This window comes from Malassezia globosa, assembly GCF_000181695.2.
Source record: "Malassezia globosa CBS 7966 chromosome Unknown mgl_sf_2.1, whole genome shotgun sequence".
NCBI lineage: Eukaryota > Fungi > Basidiomycota > Malasseziomycetes > Malasseziales > Malasseziaceae > Malassezia > Malassezia globosa.
Window position 1 is genome coordinate 578,490 of NW_001849872.1, and position 19,723 is coordinate 598,212.

General features: G+C 53.1%; 8 protein-coding genes across 8 annotated transcripts; 4 read left to right on the forward strand and 4 right to left on the reverse strand.

Annotated features, from left to right (window-relative positions):
* Positions 1-616: 616 nt before the first annotated feature.
* On the reverse strand, positions 617-1,838 carry MGL_1096 (uncharacterized protein; the record flags this gene model as incomplete). The annotated part of the gene is made up of 4 exons (XM_001731776.1): positions 617-1,422; positions 1,471-1,602; positions 1,661-1,727; positions 1,821-1,838. 4 exons carry the CDS (start codon positions 1,836-1,838, stop codon positions 617-619), a joined length of 1,023 nt encoding a protein of 340 aa, XP_001731828.1.
* A 541-nt stretch (positions 1,839-2,379) lies between these two features.
* MGL_1097 (uncharacterized protein) lies at positions 2,380-3,434 on the reverse strand (the record flags this gene model as incomplete). Its single annotated transcript, XM_001731777.1, has 4 exons — positions 2,380-2,580; positions 2,627-3,151; positions 3,194-3,344; positions 3,373-3,434. 4 exons carry the CDS (start codon positions 3,432-3,434, stop codon positions 2,380-2,382), a joined length of 939 nt encoding a protein of 312 aa, XP_001731829.1.
* A 2,159-nt stretch (positions 3,435-5,593) lies between these two features.
* On the forward strand, positions 5,594-6,925 carry MGL_1098 (uncharacterized protein; the record flags this gene model as incomplete). The annotated part of the gene is made up of 1 exon (XM_001731778.1): positions 5,594-6,925. One exon carries the CDS (start codon positions 5,594-5,596, stop codon positions 6,923-6,925), a length of 1,332 nt encoding a protein of 443 aa, XP_001731830.1.
* Positions 6,926-7,047: 122 nt separating this feature from the next.
* On the reverse strand, positions 7,048-9,585 carry MGL_1099 (uncharacterized protein; the record flags this gene model as incomplete). Its single annotated transcript, XM_001731779.1, has 1 exon — positions 7,048-9,585. The coding sequence occupies one exon, from the start codon at positions 9,583-9,585 to the stop codon at positions 7,048-7,050; it is 2,538 nt and encodes an 845-aa protein (XP_001731831.1).
* A 662-nt stretch (positions 9,586-10,247) lies between these two features.
* MGL_1100 (uncharacterized protein) lies at positions 10,248-11,842 on the forward strand (the record flags this gene model as incomplete). Its single annotated transcript, XM_001731780.1, has 2 exons — positions 10,248-10,514; positions 10,559-11,842. The coding sequence occupies 2 exons, from the start codon at positions 10,248-10,250 to the stop codon at positions 11,840-11,842; spliced, it is 1,551 nt and encodes a 516-aa protein (XP_001731832.1).
* Positions 11,843-12,206: 364 nt separating this feature from the next.
* On the forward strand, positions 12,207-13,136 carry MGL_1101 (uncharacterized protein; the record flags this gene model as incomplete). Its single annotated transcript, XM_001731781.1, has 1 exon — positions 12,207-13,136. One exon carries the CDS (start codon positions 12,207-12,209, stop codon positions 13,134-13,136), a length of 930 nt encoding a protein of 309 aa, XP_001731833.1.
* A 156-nt stretch (positions 13,137-13,292) lies between these two features.
* On the reverse strand, positions 13,293-14,657 carry MGL_1102 (uncharacterized protein; the record flags this gene model as incomplete). The annotated part of the gene is made up of 1 exon (XM_001731782.1): positions 13,293-14,657. The coding sequence occupies one exon, from the start codon at positions 14,655-14,657 to the stop codon at positions 13,293-13,295; it is 1,365 nt and encodes a 454-aa protein (XP_001731834.1).
* A 1,647-nt stretch (positions 14,658-16,304) lies between these two features.
* On the forward strand, positions 16,305-19,674 carry MGL_1103 (uncharacterized protein; the record flags this gene model as incomplete). The annotated part of the gene is made up of 2 exons (XM_001731783.1): positions 16,305-17,554; positions 17,886-19,674. 2 exons carry the CDS (start codon positions 16,305-16,307, stop codon positions 19,672-19,674), a joined length of 3,039 nt encoding a protein of 1,012 aa, XP_001731835.1.
* Between the last annotated feature and the right edge of the window lie 49 nt (positions 19,675-19,723).

The following is a 19,723-nucleotide window of genomic DNA, read 5'->3' on the forward strand; positions in this document are numbered from 1 at the left end:
CTGCTTGACCCATCCTTCTGGAAGAGGGCGATCTTCACCCTTTGTGCTTGAGTTGTACGAAGGGGGCTTTGCGTCTACCTTGTTGTCAGACATAATGTGTTGGGATGGACAGGTACATCTAAGCACTTCGACGCGATATCGGTTTGAATTGTTCTCCGTGCGCGAGTTCTGTATGTCATTACATAAGAAGTGTGATTTTGAAGTGATGTTGTTCCGTCCTGGGTACGAATCGGGCCAACCATAGGCGGATTGTAGGGGATCGTTTCACTGGATCGATGTCGGGTCCGTAACCAAAAATAGTTGAGCATTTGACGGCCATAATATTCCACCTAAATCGGTCACGATTGGTTGTCCTACGGAGAGTGAGAGAAGGTAATAATCTAGTGCAGGTCTCACAGAAAATAGATATATAATGCTTGCCTATGCAAAGGAAAATGCAGCGGATGTTATGCTGAAGCACATTATGCTCCATCGGAAACGCCATGCCTAAGCATACGTTCTTTTCCCCTCTTATTCCAAGTCCGAGCAAGACAAAAACAAAGCTGGGCATGCACACACACGTTACACAACGGCTTCGACTGTATTCGGTATCTACATCCTTGCTCCTCCATGTTGTTTAGACAGTACGATCGCCTTTCTTTTTCTGCTTGCGAGGCGGTGTCACGGGTCGGCCCATGTTGATTCCTCCATAAGCATATTTCTGCTTCTTCTCTGCTGGCTTCAGGATTTGGAATGAACAAAGCAACGTTTCATCCACACTCATCATGGCACCTGCGTTGTCAAATTCACCACAGTAGTTGGGTGCCGAGAACAGAGTGACAAGCTGGCGCTTCGCAAAGAACTCATACCCATCTTCCACAACCTGATGTGCACGGCAGATCAGGTCCATATCGTGTTTTGCAAGGAAGCGAGACACAACGTCAGGTCCGAATGTGAACGATACTCCTCGATCATTTTCAGACCATCCTGAGATGTCCTTATCGGGGTCCGACCACAACAGGTCACACAGCAGACCCGTGTCCGGCACATCCGTCGGGCGCATTACACGTCGAATCTGTTCCATGCTTTGGAGATCGGGGGACAAACCACCATGCATTGTGAAGATCTTCTCGTCAATAATCGCCGCAATCGGAAGACAGTTGAAGCAATCTGTGAATGTCTTCCATAGCTTGATATTGAAGCGACGTTTGCACTCATCATAGAATCCATAAATGCGATTGATACTAGCGCACTCGTGGTTTCCTCGGAGTATAAAGAAGTTTTCAGGGTACTTGATCTTGTAAGCTAGCAACAAGCATATGGTTTCTAGACTTTGCTTGCCTCGATCCACGTAGTCGCCAAGGAATAGGTAGTTGGCCTCAGGAGGAAATCCGCCATACTCAAACAACCGGAGCAGGTCGTAGTACTGACCATGTATATCGCCTGAGCGGTAAGTCAACTGTGTCACAAAAGAGAATGCGGTGCACGTACCACAAATTTTGATCGGCGCTTCAAGCTCAAGAAGAATCGGCTGATTGATAAAGATATCACGCGCTGTCAGACAGAGGTACTTGATCTCATATTCCTCTAGTTGTACGGGTTTTCCTGGACGTGATCCACGCACTAATACCGCGTAAGTCATTTGTTCAAGGGTGCATCCTCCTGCTCCTGTGTAACATACCTTCCAGAAGACGGTCAATAATATTATCCACATCGACTTCGGCTGGTGAGTTGTCTGTCATATTGAACTGCGCAGCGTTAGCATTTGTTCCCTATATTATGAGCGCACGCAGCAGCAAAAAAAACAAAACGACATGGTTTCAGCACACTCTGGCGCATACCTTCATATGCGCGCTCATATATCGTTCCCGTCGTCGACCACTTACCTATTACGTCAAGCAGAGAAAAACTCGGGAGTTTTCGTCACGCTTTGTTCACCAATACAAAGGCTGGTTGCACGAAGGAAGAAGTCAACGCGGCCTTCCACAAGCGAACTAGACAAGTGCAACCTCTCCGATCCGACGTGCTTCGTATCGCACACAAGCGTAAACCAATGCGACCGTTGTCGGCTTTTGATGACTTCGAATACGTTGCCTCGGGTCAATTTTTCACCTCCAGCCCGGGTGTTTGGCTGGCATGGCTCGGGCGTTTTTGAAATTATTTTATGACAAAGCATGGTCGCGTCGATTCCGCTCTACCCGTTGGACCGACACACCCCCAGAAAGTGTCTCTCGGGGGATGTCAGTGAGCGAAAGTTCTATGGAGGCGCCTCCTCATTTCGTCATGTGGGGAAAGGGACAACGAAACAAGTTGACCATCAAAAAATGCCAAAAAGTTCCCTGCGTACGACATGGGAACGAACATGCAACGCATCAGAAAAACAAGTCATCCATGGGTATGCTATGACGAAGATGAGGGTGTTAGTACTGTCCTGGCTGCGGAGCGGCTGCTTTGTGGTGTAGCAAACGTAGCATTAGGGGCATATACGGAATCCAAGAGTAGCTTCGTAGCGAGAGCATCCACAGCTTCCAAATGCTCGGCCTTTATGTCACCCTCTTGCGACAGACTCAGTGCCTTGTTACCAAGCAGTTTGGCGGTGCACTGTTGTGATTGTAGTTAGTCGGTCTACGCGAAAGGCTTGACATACCATCTTCAGACCCCAAAGTGCGCGCACCCATGGACCTTGCACACGATCGACCGTTCGCTCGCTCGATGGTGCGAGGTTGCCGTCGCCTAGCTCTAGGATGCGCAGAAACATTTTGTAGGCTTTGGCAATATCTCCCGTCGTGTAAAGAGTTTCAGCATACTTGAGGATATAAAAGACATTATGAGGTGCAAGCAGGACAAGTTCCTCCAGAGCATAAGCTGCCTGAGAGTACTTATTCTGGCTCAGATACAAAGAGGCAAGCTCAAGCCAACACTCGTGATCCGTTGGATAGATATCGACGAGCTCGGCAAGGCCCTCAGTCGCACGAGTCACACCCTCAGGCTTCGTTTTTATGCAGGCGAGGCGACGCTTGTTTACGAGCAGATTTGATGGCTCTTTTTCCAAAAGTTTCTCATACAAGCTCTGTGCTTCATCTAGGCGGCCGTGTGATTCCTCAATGACGCCCTTAAGAAGCGCAACACGGGTTGAATCCATGAAGCGCGATTGGAGACGAGAGAGGCACAACTAGAAGGTGTTAGGTATGAATGTATGCTAAAACGTGCGTACCTCAGCAAGGTCTTGGTTTCCAAGCTCGGCAGCAGCCATGCCCAGCTGTTCAAGGAACGCCCACACATCTGAGCCTAGTTTGGAAAGGTAGTTGTGTTCGAGCAGCCATTCCCCGAAACGCACAATGTCATAAGGATTGCGTTCCTGTGTCCTGCTAGTTAGCTAAGCATATCACATACAGGCGCTGTTGCTCGAGCCACGCAATGGCGTCCTGTACAGCGATCGGAGCGTCCTGCGACATATGCGTGCGTGCTTATGAGCTGACTGAAGCTACTTTGAAGGCAAATGCCGTGTGGGTGAGTCCTGTGTGCTATTTTCGGCCGAGATACACATGCGAGTTTGGGCCATTAGGTGGATGGGGCGTTGGGTGTGTCTCGAAGATCGGCTAGCCGCGGGTGAAATTTTGGCGCGCGCCTCAGTCGGGCCCAATAGGACCACGATGTGTACAAGTACATGCGCTTTGTAAAAAAAAGCAATTAGTCGGGTGTGTGGGCTGTCGCTGAGGGAGGGGGAAAGGACGTGAGTCGAGGAACTCGCAGGACGTGGAAGCCGACCAGACGGAGTTGACACTTTGGATCTCTAACCAAAAAGACCGACTGTGATTGCAAATGGTACGTGTACATACTATGAGTTTACAACTAGGGAGCTGGACCTCGTTATCCGTATCCAAAGGAGGTGTGGTCGCCAAGTGGTGCGTGTGCAATTCAAAGAGGATCAGCTAACCATGTGCGCAGGCGGCTGGTGGACTCGGTACGTTGTGCGATTCTGGTATTGTCCTCTGCGACGGACATGGTGAAGCAGGTGGGCTAGCTGCTAGATATGCACTCTTGCACACGGAGACGTATCGTATGGATGGCTAACAAGTGGGATGAATCCCAATATAGTCCAAAGAACTGGGTTTCGAACACATTCGTGGTTGCAACGGGTCTGGCCATCGTTTCATATGGCATCTTTAACTTCGGTGCTGAGCGCGAGGTTCGTACACTCTACCATGGTTTGGATTGTTCATGCTAATCAATGACAGTGGCGTCATCAGCCACCTATTCACCCGATCCCATCGCAGCTGGTACGTATATTCTTCGAGTTCGTGCAAGGTCTAATGAATTCCTAGTGGGCACGGCAATTCCGTGAAGGTGAAATGAAGGTCAAGCCCGAATAGAGTTATGTCGGGCGTCAAACTCACGCTCTCATACCAATGGCCCAGCAGATACATAAGTCTTCACCTTCACCAACTTGCTCTATTATTTTTTGACGCTGACTTTGTCTTTATTTCGTGCTTCTTCTCGTTTGACTCGCGGGAAGTGGACATATAGCTTGCAATGCATTATTTCAAGCTTAGGATACATAAACTGAGCGACGGCTTTTCATATAGTCATAGTCCAGCTTGTCCCGCCTGTATGACTACGGCGACGGGCTTTCAAGACTGCACGCCTCGTTCAAACGACGCTTCAACTACTTCATAGCCTTCTCTGGGCGCTTGCATGAAATCTTCCTATATAGATGCTGGGCACCGATGAGTGGTAGTAGCGTTGCGTTTAGCTAAACGGATCTGCTTGACGCACAGTTCGTCGTCCAGGGCTTGTGTGACATATGCGCAAAGGAATTGCCGTCCACAAGCATAGGATACGCGGCTCGATGTATCTCATTGGAGTTGGGTCGAAGAACGCATATCTCTCGCTTTTTCATGCACAAACCAACGGTAGCTGACATGACTGTTTCATAATTTGCGAGTAATGGATGTGTTGCCGAAAGCGACTCAGCAGCGCTGTGGATGAGGTGGGCTTCTTAAGCTCGACTAGGACGTGTGATACTGTTGGAGAGAGCAGCGGAGACATTGTGCGCAACGCATTCAAAGAAGGACGTCAGAATGCACTAAAAGGCATTTCATGGCAGAAGCGGGAATAGAGCATCTTGTAGCACTAGTGACCTTCCGACCAGCTTGTACCGTAAATCTACAACAATAGAGTGGTACACAGCGGAATGACGACATTGAACTACCCTGTACCCTGAAACATGCAATTCTTGCTGACATACATGCATTGGTTAGCGACTCGTATCACAGTGTTGTATGAACACCTCCCAGAACGTGAGCGTGGACTGCGCCCTTCTCATAACATGGGTAGGACGGGAGTGTGTCCTATATTATTGGAGACAGAAAAGAACAAAAACTAGGTTGCATTTGTCGTGTCAGACTTGCGGCACTCATAGGATGCTGTTGTTGAGGCCACTGCATTGATAATTGGGTCCTCAGCATACGTTGACAGAGGTTGAGAGTGGGAGGAGGGGGAGCGGGAGGGGGGCATTGTACCTGTGATCCTCCTCCACGCTTTGGGTGTATAGTCGATCGTAAGGGTGCTTTTGAGCTGAGGGGTTGTGCTATTGTACTTGTATGTATGCGTGATGCGAATATCCAGTGTAGTTGAGCATCGAACACCGCGTGTCTACGTATGCTACTGCCTCCGCTCACTCTCACGTCCGAATCAGACGTACATTGGCTCGACGCCTGATCCCATCCGCCGCCTTCGGCAGCACAATGGTCTTGTGAAGCAGGGTGCTTTTTACACGCGCATGGCGCGCCCATGGACGATGGATGTTGTTGTGTACGGTTTTCCGTCAAAGCTGGCTGCACTGCAATTTGAGTGGTCCTGGCAGAAGCCACATGCGTCGCGGCACTTGCGAGTGATGCATGACGACGGCACACGGCCCAACAAGTCGTCAGCCACAGCGGCTGTGTATGCAGGACGTAGTTCCAAGCCACTGTTCCCTGCGACACGCTCTTCGGCACCATCATCGGCCGCATCGCACGATTCAGGGCTGAATTTGAGGAAGAAAAACAGGCGCGTGAGAATGCGCTCTAGCACCGTGCCTGAGTACAAGTTTCTTGTGCTGCGAGCACTACTGGCATCTGAGCCTTTCTGCTTCTGGCATCTTCACGTCGGATTTTACTCGGAATATGCCTATGGTGTATGGCAATTCATGGATCGGGCAAACCCAACGAGATATAGTGTCTCGCGAATTACACGGCGACCGCTGCCGCCGTCATACCCGCCTGTCGCGTGTGATTTTCGTGGTGTGCAAGGCACAAACACGCCTCTTGCGCCGCCGCAGGACGCTACGGCTCATACGCTACGGACAAGCTACCCGGTATTGCCAGAAGCCACCACTTTGTCTGCTGCACAGAAGAAAAAGCGCTCGACATCCGCTAGCTGCGCCCCAGAGAACGAGCATATGTGGGCCGAAGAGATTCCTCATGCTCGTGATGCCGAAACCCTTGGTCTAACGTGGGAGCAGCTCGAGCATGCACCTACCATCGCGAGGATGGAGGTTCCCGATGGCCTAATGCAAGCGAGCTCAGCTGCACGAGGCAGGTCGAGACGTCTGCGTTCACATACGTCGTTCCTCGAGGCCTTGGATCAAGATGCAAGTGCTTTGGAAGCTCATCTTGTGCATGCATCACGCAAGGACATGTCGTCGTCGATATGTGGTCTATGTGGTGGCCACATCAATCGACATGTGCCGTTGTCCTACACACATTGCCCACATGCCTGTGACGCCGTGTTTCATTTGACGTGCCTAGCTCGCTACTCGCTCGAGCAAGAAACACGGGCACATGCGCGAACCTTTTGTCTTCCAACAAGTGCTTGGTGCCCCATGTGCCAACGGCCGCCGGTGCCGTGGCCGGAGATCGTACGTCGAGTGTTTCGTCGTGCTGAACTCAAGGTATCTATGTAGCAGTAAAAAGGGGAAGAAGGGAGCGGAGGGGGGGGAGAGGGGAGGGGAATGGGTGCAAAGGCGAGTCACTATGGGCCAACAACCACAAGGTCAACGATCCTGCCCTATATGCCCGGGCATGCTTATGGAAGATTTTGACGATATGCTAGGAAGGCGCCCATTGTCTCGACACTTTCCTGCACGGCTCTGTACATGGCAGGATCAGCACGTCGATCCACTCTCTTGGCCATGGCCATGAACCGCGGCATGAGCGAGCACAGCTTTTCGTGCAGGTGCGTTGCTCGATACACAGAGTCCCAAGGCGCTCGTTCATCCGCGTATGTATCGACAATGGCATGCAAGAGAGCTGCTAACGTCTCAGGATCGGGCACATGTCCTGCAACATCGGCCCAAAACTCCGCCACACTCGTGTACACGTGCATGTAAGACGACGGCACCTCCGCATTGCCAAGAGCTGCAGCGCCATGTCTGCCACTGCCGCTGCTACCACTAGAGGTCATTTTATAGTGTTGCGAGCGTGCGAGGCACGCCATAGTACCAAGCACTTTGACGCGCACCGAAGCATCCTGGGCTGAATAGTACGCCGCCATCAGTGCCGTGACCACAGGAGTCGGCTCGGACGAGTCGGGTTGCACGAGAGGAAGCTGGCCTTCCAGCATACGTGCAATAGACCACAGACACCCAATACTTGTGCTAACCTGGGCGAGTCCATCATTCGCAACACTCGAGGCCAGCTGGTGTGCATCGGGGCTCGATAATGACATGGACGCTGGTGTGGAAGTGGAGGATTGCGCAGCATTAGCGACATCCTCGACGCCGGCCCAGAAAGCAGCTATAGCAAACACGTCATTCCACGCCGACACGAGAGCCTCGTGGGCACTTGTTATCGCTGTTGTTGTCGAGATGGTGCCTGATGACGCCCATTCCAAGCACTGTGTGCCGGCCCAAGCACGCCATGCATGAATCCGGTCCCATGCATCATGATCATCTTCACCCGGCAGTTCAGACGGCACCGGTGGCGCATGCAGTGCCAAGTACCAAAGAAGGTTGTTCAACGCAGCCAAAGCACGCGTCTCAATAGCGCGTCGTGCGGTAGCGGCCACGCTATTCTCTGTTGCAGACTCCGGGCTGGGCGCGGCGAGTCGTAGGAGGGAGACCATCAGTGGTGAGGGAATGAGCTGCGATGTCGGCTGCCATGCTGCGCGGCTCACATCAGGCCCTACGGCTTGGCCCATGTCGGCCACAAGTTCGAGGCACACTTCGAGAGCTGACTGTGTGTCTTCACGCAACATCTCGGGCTGTGCATCCTTAAGAACCTGCATCACACGAGAAAAGATTCGCACCTGCACAAAACTGGAAAGCTCTTGTACATCCTGGGACTCGTCCTCGTTTTGCACGTCTGCGTCGGTGCACAAGAACGCATACACATGCACTAGAGTGCCACATGCTGCTGCGCCCAATATAGCAGCGCGCGGCGCAGCATCAGGCGCCACAAAAGATGAAGCCTGCATGAGACACTCGAGTCGGTGCCTCGCGCGCTGGAGCGCCGCGCGCTCATCGGCCGGCGTTGGCATCGCAGCGCCTTTCGGCAGCGTCGAAGCATATCGTCCACAGAGACTGCGCACCAGCTCACCCGTACCACCTCCATCTGCGCTATCGGTCAAAACCCAGAGCGCCTGCGCACAAGCGATGCCCAACGATATGAGGGCCGGCAAGCATTCGGGCAGTCGCGCGAGCTCGGGGTCTTCTGCTTTGCATGCACGTGTGCCAAGTGAGAGCGCCTCACACAGCCAAGCGGACAGGCCCTCACCAACGAATGCACTTGGTAGTGATGCAGAAGACGCAGGAGCTGTTGCACATGACAAATCGGTGTGCCAGGACCAATGAAGGGCGCGAGTAGAAATCTTTTCACTTAGCTCGCAAAGGCTCGAAAGACAAGTGACAAGACTTTCACACGTCTCAATAAGACACTGAGCCGCAGTAGAATCCATGGCCTGCAAGGACGTGGGAGCATCGGTGCCCCAGGCATGCATGTCGAAAGCATCGTGGGATTCGCCGCCAAATTCAGCCGTTGCTCCAGCCGTGGCGTCCGGCAGACGCCCTTGTGCGAGCTTGGCCATGTGCCGACGTTCTTTGCGATTCATCTGGTCCAGCGGCTTCGCCATGAGACGCTCACGTTCCTCAATAAGCGGCGCACGTGCGCGTTCCAAACGGCGTTCATGGCTCTGCAGACCAAGAGCAGCCCATTTCATCACACTGAGGACAATCTCGACCCCACGTTTGTTCGCAATTTCAGCTAAGATCTCGTCGTCGCCGCACAGGCACAAGTTCCGTAGAGCACCACTAGCTTCCCGGCGTACCTCCAGGTTCGTGTCTGACTGGAGTGCATACAACACGCGCGGAACGACTTTGTGCGAGAGCAAAAGCCGCAGCTGCTTACGATTATCATCCGCCAATAGTGTGGCGACAGACGCCAATGCCCATACCTTGTCGCCCGTCTCAATCGCAGGCGCTGATGCGTCCATACCAAGCTTCGTTAGAACTGGCACTACTTCTTCAGCACTAGGCACAGGTACGTCCACATGCTCCGGCCGGCGTAGCGGATCACGTCGGCGTGCGCGCTGAACGCGGCGAGCGACATCGGGACGTGCTTTTGGCATGAAAGCAAGTGTTTCACGCCTACCGTGGTATACGAGTGAAACGGTAGGTGGTATGTGTTCACAAAATTAGTGTATATGTTGGCGTCGGAAAGGCCTTAATAAAAAAAAAGTATTTTGACGATGACGCCCTGGGCAGGCTATCTCGAGACAGACGCGTTGACTCCATCATCGCATTGCATGTCTTTTATTTATTTTACTTTTTCCTCTTCCTATGTCCTAGGCACCACGATGCACTGACGAAACAAGGATTGCGTCAGCCATGTGGCAAGCGTGCTTGGGATTCAAGTTGGATTGGGCTCACGAACCAACGAACGTGAGGGGATGCGAATGTGGAGGGACTAGGCTAGGATGCGCGTATTTCCACGACCAACGACGCGCTCTTAGCGCCCTCCACCGCACAGCCCCTCGATAGCGCTGCCGCTTCACGCAGTAAGAGAGTGGGAAGGGGGGGGGGTTGGGTTCTCCAACGAGAGTCTGCGAACGAACGAGCTGAGCGTCGTGCACAAATAGCGCGAGAGAACTTTCTCCACATCACATGAAAAGGCCTGACACACAACTCAAGTACCTCGAACACTCCATTTGAGCGTCAGAGAAGTGTGTCCCAGAGGGAGGAGTGGGAGTGGACGGATCGGTGTACGTCTTCATAACCTAACAACCCAGTTATGGCGGGTGCACGCATGCCTGCTATGGGCCCGTTCACGGGGCAGAGGACATTGCAGCCTGGGATGCGTGTGCGGATCGGCACACATCTCGTGACAGTGCGAAAGTTCCTGAGCCGCGGCGGGTTTGCTCAGGTGTACTTAGTTGAGGCAGATGTGCCTGTGCCGGTCCCTGGGCATTCTCGAGACGAATCGACTCTTGTTCTCAAGCACATGTGCGTGTGGACGAAGGAGGCACTCGCTACAGTGCGTTCGGAAGTTGAGCATCACGTACGTGTCGTACTATCTTGCCGCATGGTCAGCTAATGCAGTAGCGGCGTTTGCAGGGCCATGAATCTATCGTTCACTTCGTCGAGGCGTCCGCTGCGACGTTGGTGGGTGATGGATGGGAAATCTTTATACTAATGGAGTACTGTGCTGGTGGCGGCCTCATTGACTTTCTAAATACGCGTCTTCAGCACCGCTTACATGAGTCGGAGGTATTGAGCATCTTTCAAGATGTGTGTGAGGGTATTGCAGTGATGCATCATTTATCGCCGCCACTTGTGCATCGCGATATCAAGATTGAAAATGTACTTCTGACAGCGACGGACACGCCACGCTTCAAACTGTGTGATTTCGGCTCCTGCTTCTCCCTACTATCAACAAAGCCTGCAGTAACTTCCGAAGAGATCCAGCGCTGTGAGAAAGAGCTGAATCAGCATACGACCGTGCAGTACCGAGCGCCGGAGATGATGGATCTCGGCATGCATGTGCCCATCACTGAAAAAGCCGACATATGGGCATTGGGCGTGTTTCTGTACAAACTATGCTACTACACAACGCCGTTTGAAGGCCCAGGGGCTGGGCCTGCGGCAATCCTTCGCGCTCGGTTCACATACCCTGCGCAGCCCTCGTATTCAAATGAGCTGCGCGCCCTCATCGATTCCTTGCTCCAAGTGCGTGCGGATGCACGCCCAGATATCGATTCGATCCTCGCTCGTGTGTCTCGACTACTGACACTTGTGGCTAAGCGCGCAGAAAAGCGAGTGAATGCCGTATCCATTCCGGCGCCTGGCCCAGCGCCAGCGCCAGCGCCACCGGACGATGCGTTGGCCGCTTCTACTGACACATCTTCAAAGGCCGTTTTGCCACGACAGCCCGCTCCTGTACCTGTCGTCACGCCGCCCCAGTCTCGATGGCCACAAAGTAATGCAGGCTCCAGCCTCACACGCCACGCGACAATATCAGGACCGAGCCCCACCAGGCAAGCCGCGAGGTCGCCAGGGCGACCCGACTCGTTAGTCCTGGACGTCGCATTGGACGACGTCACTGCACGATTTCCCAGTATGATGGACTTTGACAAGGCACATGCACCACGGCGTAGTGTTCGTTCGATGGTGCAGGAACTCGATGCAGGCTCGCCGCCGCGAACTGTCTCGATCCCCATGGACAAGACGTCGTCTAATTCCCAGTGCGGCAAACCTGATCACACTCTCGTTGATGTTGATCTTAGCTCAAGTGAAGATGAGGACGAGCCGCCGGAAGATGTGGATACCAGCAGTCCGGCCTACCATGGCTCGGCCTCATCACTCCCTCACTCATGTGTCGCCTGCTGATTCTCTACGCGCACTACTTTCTGAGCACGCGAAGGACGAAGAGTCACCCACATCCCATGAGGCCTTGGCACCCGAGCAGGAGGAGCTTGCTACGATTGCAGAGCATGAAAAGGCGCTGCGTGCTCTACTTGGCCAGGACCGTACCGAAACGACGTCCTTAGCTGCTTTGACGTCTCCAGCAACCCCATCTTTGTCATCTGCTGCAGATCAACCAACTACCAAACCAGCGGCGGGTCCCAACAAAGCACCGGCACCAAGGCGAAAGCCATCATCACTCACAACATCATCACGACGCCCAGCCTCGTTCGTATCGCAAGAGCCACTTGTTGGCACGCTGGTCACATTGGGCAACGATCCCGCGCCGATGCCGCCGATGTCCTCATCTTCCTCACACTCAGCCGAGCCTCGTGCACCTGCATGGGATGACTCGGACTCTGTGTCTGTACAAGGAGCTCGCAGAACTAGGGAGCGAGGTGACGGCGCCAATACTGCCACGTCGAGACCAAGCTCTGGCGTAGGCGCAGCGGCGGTGGCGGCGGGATCAACAGCAGTACCACCCCGCAAGCCTGTATCTGACACGAAACGCACGCCATCCATTCGGCCCAAACCTGACTGGCAGCGATCATCGAAAGCAATGCACCGTTCGTCTACCTGGGATAGCACTCGACCGGCATCGCGGCCCAAAACGTTTGTCGATGAGGGCACATCGCCAGGACTGCCATCAAGTCCTGTCGATGAAGTACCTCCTGTACACGGCATCAGTCAGAATACACCTGTCGTCATGCCGGAACCTCAGCCAGCACTTGATCGTCCGCACACATCAGTGTCATCGTTGAAAGGGGCGACAACAGCACAGCTTAGTGACATGCTCGCACATCAACGTGATGGACGTGTGCGCCTAACGCGGCAAGCTTCACGCTCAAGCACAGGACCACCTGCCCGTCAAAGAGTGATTTCTCCTTTGGCATCTCAAGTCGAAATGACTGAAAGTTCCAAGCCACCCAAGCCGGCCACAACGACTGCTGGCACGGCCGCTGCCGCTGCCGCTGCTGCTGCTGCCGCTGTGGCTGCTAATGCAACGGCTTCGACGGCGACACCAACACCAGAGTCGCCCGACCCATCGGCTAGTCCTTTACGATCAGCGACGCCCAAGCCCTCTTCTCACAAGACATCCCGTCCTGATGCCTTGTCCGTGATGGAGCAAGCTGACAAGCCGGCTTCTGACCAGGCATCTGAGTCGTTCCAAGGCGTTAGTGCGTTGATCAACAAGTGGCAAGCACGGCCTCTTTCTTAATTACATCAAACAATTAAATAGCTACCTACATGACGAGTTGTCCAAATTGCAATGATGGTCGCAATAGCGATAAAAGCGCTGGTGCGGATGATGGTTATCGTGACGATGGCGGATGGAAAAAGAGCGATACAAGTAAGCAAGCATGCTGCTGAGCTCCTATACGAAGCGAGCCTGCATCTTGTCGAGATACAGCGCAACAAATACAAGCAGGACCGTCACGGGAGCGGTCAAAAACACATAGCTCACGAAAATCGTGCCACTGATGAGGGCCTCTAGATTGCCATTCGGATCACCCCGCTGCCGAGAAATCTGCGCTAGTGTTAGTGCGGGTGGCGAGCCAATCAATAAGCATGCACACGCAATGAACACCGGATCGTCCACGATCTTCGAGTCGTTCGTGAGGCACAAGAATGCAACGGCAGGCAGAATGATCAGCGGTGCAACAATCATGCGAGCCGCACATGTAGCAATGATGGTGCGCCATGTGACACGCTTTTCCCAGGACTCGATCTCTTTCCGCTGTGCCTCGCTCATCGGCTCCTCAATGATGGAATTTCGGTTCACCAGATCCGTGCCTGGCGCATCGGAGCCGGAAAAGTAGGCGCCCAGCACAAGAATCGACATGGGAATGCTGCATTGACCTAGCTGCTCAACGGCACCTGTGACGGAATCGAACGACACAATGACCCGTTGTAGCGGGGGGATCAAGACAACCACGAAACTTAGTAGCGACGTCCACAAGGGCACAGTCATAAAGTCAAGGAATGCGCGCCACGGTGCCAAAACGTATTTTTGCCAAATGGTATTCCACGATACATGGGACATCAGAGACCGGCGTCTTGTGCCGATATCGTCTGGCTCCTCTGACAGTAGTCCAGCACGCTCTGATGAACCAGCCACAGGCGTGTGATGGAAAATTGAATTCTGCTCAGCCCATTGAGACCGGTGTCCCTGGTCCACGAGCCAGTCTGTGACGTCGTCACGGAAACCCGAGCGGCTTGACTCTTCGCCATCGCCTTCTGCGTAACCATGATTGCCCATGACCAGGCCCTGTGGATGCACCATTTTTACAAGAGCCATAAGCTTCGCTGCAATACTCCAGCGCTGAATTGTCCCAAATGTCGAAAACATGACCAAATAAGTCAGTGCACGGCCGAGCATGAGTTCAGGCCGATCCGAATCCTCGCCGTCTTGCACCCAGTGGAGCTCCGGGACTGAATACACTAGAGAGGAAATGAGTGCTACCGGCAGAGTGTTGGAGTTCGGCGTGATCGCGCAAGCCGTAACAAAAGGTCGCTGTGAGGGCAAAACACGTAGGAGCCGCGATGTCAGAATGGATGCGACAGCTGACATGAATGTGACACACACAAAGCCGATCGGAACAATCGCAAGCTCAGACAAGCGTTCAGGTGTCAAGTAGAAAGCGACTTTCGAGAATAGCAGTGCTGGAGTGAATACCGACACATTCAGCTTGTTTAGCTTGCTTTGCATGCGCTTGTCTAGAACCCCCACATTTGCCATCAGGTATCCGACCAAGCACACAAACACACTCTGTAATATACATGCGACGGTCGCGAGTACAAGGTGTCCGATGGGACCTATTGAGAAGCCCATGCACGCGTCAGAATCAGATGGCTTAGTCCGAGGATTGAGTGTCTGGGCTTATGGGAGTGTTCGTGTTCGATACGAGAGGAGAAAAAAAAGTGACGTGATATTGAGCATATTCCTCTCTCCGTAAGCAGCACTATTTTTTGTGTGGCTCGAGCTGGTGGGCTTGGATGCCCTATAATGTAATTTATTTTTTTTTTTGGCCCTCAACTTGGCCTTGGCCAGGTCAGTTGACTGCCTTCTGCGGGGCGGTAGTCGAGGCACACACCGACCATTAGACAAAGCCATGTGGGCAGCGACTATGCACACATACCAACTCAATCAGGGTGAAGAAACAACAATCGATTATGTCATCTTGAAGCATCATGACAGACAATGCATTATAACAGTGCATGGTAATGCCATAGTTGCTCAAACATCACTAGACCCCATTTGTCGGCTGTGCAGAACGCATCTGTGGTGTCTGCCCGTCAGAGCGCATTTGCCGTAGATTCCGTGCGCGTCTAAGTGCACGCATGCGTTTGCGTCGACCTGCGCCTCGCTCTGTGACACAAGGGTGAGCGTGTCAGCGAACATATCTCTTTTCATACATGATGAATACACGTACTAGCGCCGCCAATTTTCACCTGACCTCCATGTTCCTCGAGCTTCTTTCGTGAAGCAGCAAGAACTTTATCGACGCGACGCTCTTTCGCCTTGTCGCGTTTCTTCAGACTTTGCGCTAGATTGCTTCGCAGCGCTGTAAGGTATGTCTCTTGAAAGCTAGGTAGTTCAGATGGATAGACCTGCTTAGTTAGTATGTCCACGGTCGTTGAACATACAATGGTGCTGAACCGAATGCGATCCTTACTTCCGCCGTCAGACACGCGGAATATCATAGGATGTGTCGACGACGACAATGGTAATGGTGATGATGATGATGATGTCTCGCTGTTGATGTGTGTGACTAAGAATCATGTGTGTGAGAGATCTTTTTTTTTCGCGCCGCATACCTTGCTTCGCACATATGTGTACAGAGCGAGCATCTTTCGTACGTTCAAACAGGTCCTCCAGACGCTTTATGAACTGCATGGCCATGCGCGTTAATATCGCTTCTCTGCGTTGGCGGGCCAGCTGTGCACGCTGATCTTTACCACGTACCTCGCTAGCATCTACTCGTGTCTCCGTCTCTTTCTGCTGTCGAGCAGTCATCACTTTTGTCGTGTATCAGTCCAGGCCGTCCTCCCAACACGTAAAGACGCCGAACTTTCCAGTCGACCCACACGCACACGCACTCACGTCGCAATAACTACACGCCTGAATTTGTGCGAGCGCTCGACGCAGCTGGACGACGTAGTCACGTGAAATACACACCTCTATGGACTTTCGCAATTCCCCCCATTGAAAATGTCTTGCGCAGCGGGCGAAGCTTCGTCAAGCAACGCAGGGCGGTTGAGCAAAGCACAGAGGGTCCAGCCAACGGAGCGCGCGCCCTACGTTATACGTTGAAACAGTCGACAGGCAAGCAAGCACCAGTTGCAGAGGGCGTGCCAGTGCCCGATGAATCTGTCTGCCGACGATATGCCCATTGGCACATGGAATGACTCAGATGATGAATGGCAGGACATGCCCATTGAGCACATAGGAGCACCCACCATACCTAATGTGCTTGATGAAAACGATAGCGATGGCGACATGTCGCCCCGTACAAGACGAGCCACGCGTGAAGCAAAGCTCATGCACAACCGTCGCGAGCATTTGCGTGGCCGAGGCACATCCGCGCAAGGCGGGACATCCAACACGGCCGGCCAGCACCTTGAAATTCGAGATGCACGTGGCTACGATTGGCGCACTCGACCAGGTTCACACATCGGTGACTCGCAGCCGGAGCCTGATGGCACAGGATATACTCGATTACGCCTAGATGACAAGGAGGAAAACGCAGAGTTGCAAGCTGCGACTGATTACCTGTTTCAAGAGGATTTGAATCGAGTCGATGATGCAGATGATCCATCCGCCGCCCCCATCTCTCAGCTTGCTATGACGAAGCGCTTGTTATCAGAAGCTCAAAAAATCGCGTATGTGGGGCTATGCAGCACATTATCGCATCATATGGTCCAAGATCTCTCGACCTATACAAACAAAGAGACCCATCCAGCTATTCAGAGTGCCAAAGAGTGGGTCCTTCGTGTCATGATTCGATTGTACCAACATCTCGACATCGAGCCGACGGAGCAGTCCATGATCGAGTCTTTGCCATTGCATGGGATTTTATCATCTGATCTGGCACCAAGTCTCGTCGCCACGCAGACCATTCCCAACCCAGCGTACAACCCACAGTCTGCTAAACAAGTGCCTGTATCGCGACCTCCTTCACCACCGGCCCCGTCCTGGTCTCAACAAGCGTCCAAACCACAACACTCCTCGCATTCATCAGAGCAGGACATATCTCAGCCTGCGTCAGATTCGCCCCCCAAGACACCCCCCCAGCGTGCTACACCAAGTGAAGCCGAGCAAATGTCAGCGGCTGATCCCTCGTCACCTTCGCCCAATGTGCTCACAGACCCAAACTCGGCTATGCAGCTTGCTGAGCACGCAGCCAATGGGCCAAGTGTTCCGACGCGCGTTCCTGAAGCGTCCCTCAAAGCACCACCACCGTCGAATCAGCCTACGACGTCCATGCCAACACTCGATGGCGTGTCGACAGAAATCAATGAGGCGTCTAAAACCATTACGCTCGATTTACGCTGGACGGTTTTGTGTGATTTATTCCCTTGGTTTCTTAACCTGGCCGAATACCGGTGTTTGAATCCGCGTTCCGCGCCACGCCGGTTGGGAGCCTTGTTCGCGGAATTCCGGTGGGGGCCTTACGTTGGATTGGGTTTTGAACCCAAATTTTGGAAGAACACCGAAATTCTCCAGGAATTGCCACTTCCGAAGAATTCGGAACGAAGGATTGTTCCCAGTTCCCCTTCGGACGAACCAAAAGTGGTTTACGAAAAAAAGCGGTGAAGCCTTTCCCTCTTCGCAAACAAAGCCGAACCGACATTTATGAACTGGGGAACTTTGCATAACTTTTGGGGCCGGCGGGTCTAGGATCCATTTGGGCTTGTCCAGCTAGGTCTAGCTAGCCACCTAGTGCATTTGGCCGCACCGCGATAGAGAGCCAGCCACTGGTGCCGCTGTCGGCATCAGCGGAACATCGGCCTTTTTAGGGGGTGTCGGAGGAGCTACTATCATCACAACAACAGGCACGATCAGTGGTGCGACGATGGGCGGACGTGGCATGAGCCGTCGCATACGCAGTGTCCAAACATTCGAGTTCCGTCCGTTACATTACCACAAGCGTGTGAACTGCATCATCACTGTGCCAGGCTTCCTCAAAGGTCCCGAAGATGATCCGACGCTGCCGTACAGTGTGATCGATCCGATCATGGGTGATGTGTTCAGTATCATGTGGGAGCCCCAGATGATGCAAGAGATGGGAAACGCCATGTCCATCCTCTGGAACGAGACCCTCGTCCAAGGTGTTCAGCAAGTCCTGGCTGCGACAGTCGCAGGCGCCATGTTTAGCGCGCTTGCATGGCCACTGTGGCTCACGAAACTGAACTACCTGATTGACAATCCTTGGTCCAACGCGACGGAGCGCGCTCGCACGGCGGGATTGGTGTTAGCCGATGTGCTGATCAACCGGCAGATGGGCGTGCGCCCTATTACCCTCGTCGGGTATAGTTTAGGCGCCCGAATGATTTTTTTCGCGCTTCTTGAGCTTGCTCGACGAAAAGCGTTCGGCATAGTACAGAACGTGTACCTAATGGGTGCGCCTGTCACGTCTCGTGAATATGAATGGCGAACTGCTCGAAGTGTCGTGTCAGGACGCTTCGTCAATGCGTATGCACGATCTGATTGGCTTCTTGCATACTTGCACCGTGCCACAGCCGGTGGCGTGCGCAGCATTGCTGGACTACACCCTGTCGACTTTGACTGTGGCATTGACAATATTGATGTGACAAACATCGTTCCCGGCCATCTTGCGTATCGTGCGTTGACGCCACTCGTGCTAGGCGAGCTCGGATTCCAAACAACGGCCGATTACTTTGACGAGCCAGAATCGCTCGATCATGTACCCGAGCGATCTTTTGAGACTGGCAATAAGCCAGCAGAACCAGCTACAGCTGCCCAAAAGCTCAAAAATCTGTTTTGGGGGAACAAAGCCCAGTCTACATCTTCAGCGTACGCCCCACCAACACCTATGGGAAAAGACAATCACCAGAACAAGCCAAAAAATTCCGTCATTTACGATGCATTCGATGAATGCGATACCCCGAAGCCCGACGCCAGACAGGTACCTACAACTGATACAAACAACACGGATGATGCAAGTGCTGCAACCGTAAATGTCGACAAGCCCGAGCCAGTTGCAAATGCTAAGGGCGATGCACGTTCTAACGCTATTTCTCAGCAGATGCATCCCTCAGCAGAGACAAACGAAAGTGCAACGTCGCCAAGTTCGCATGACAATGTTGAGCCGCTCACCGAATTGAGCAAGGAGGGAACTTCTATCGTGACAACTGAGCCGCCGCAACCTCCTCTACAACAAGAGGATGGCTTACAACCACGCAACATCACGACCAAGTCCTATTACATACCCGCAGATACTGACGCATCGATGCCATCATTCGCCACGTACGGTCTTGCGCCCGACGAAGCAGCGAAGCTTGCAGCGCAATTTAACAGCATGTCGACGTCGACGTCCATGCCTGTGGACTCATTTGAGCCTGCGGATTCTGGAAATCCTGTTGAAAATGAATGGGGCACACAGACTCAAAAAGACGGAGTGACAACAACATCATCTGCCGCGGCCACCGCTGTTGACACGACCCGCCCATCTTCAACTGCAGAAGAACCATCAGATTTGCCTGATTGGGCCAGCAAGAATCCTTGGGGATAGCCATGCTGACTTTCTGTGAGCAAAAAAAAAAAAAAAATCATGCGCCATA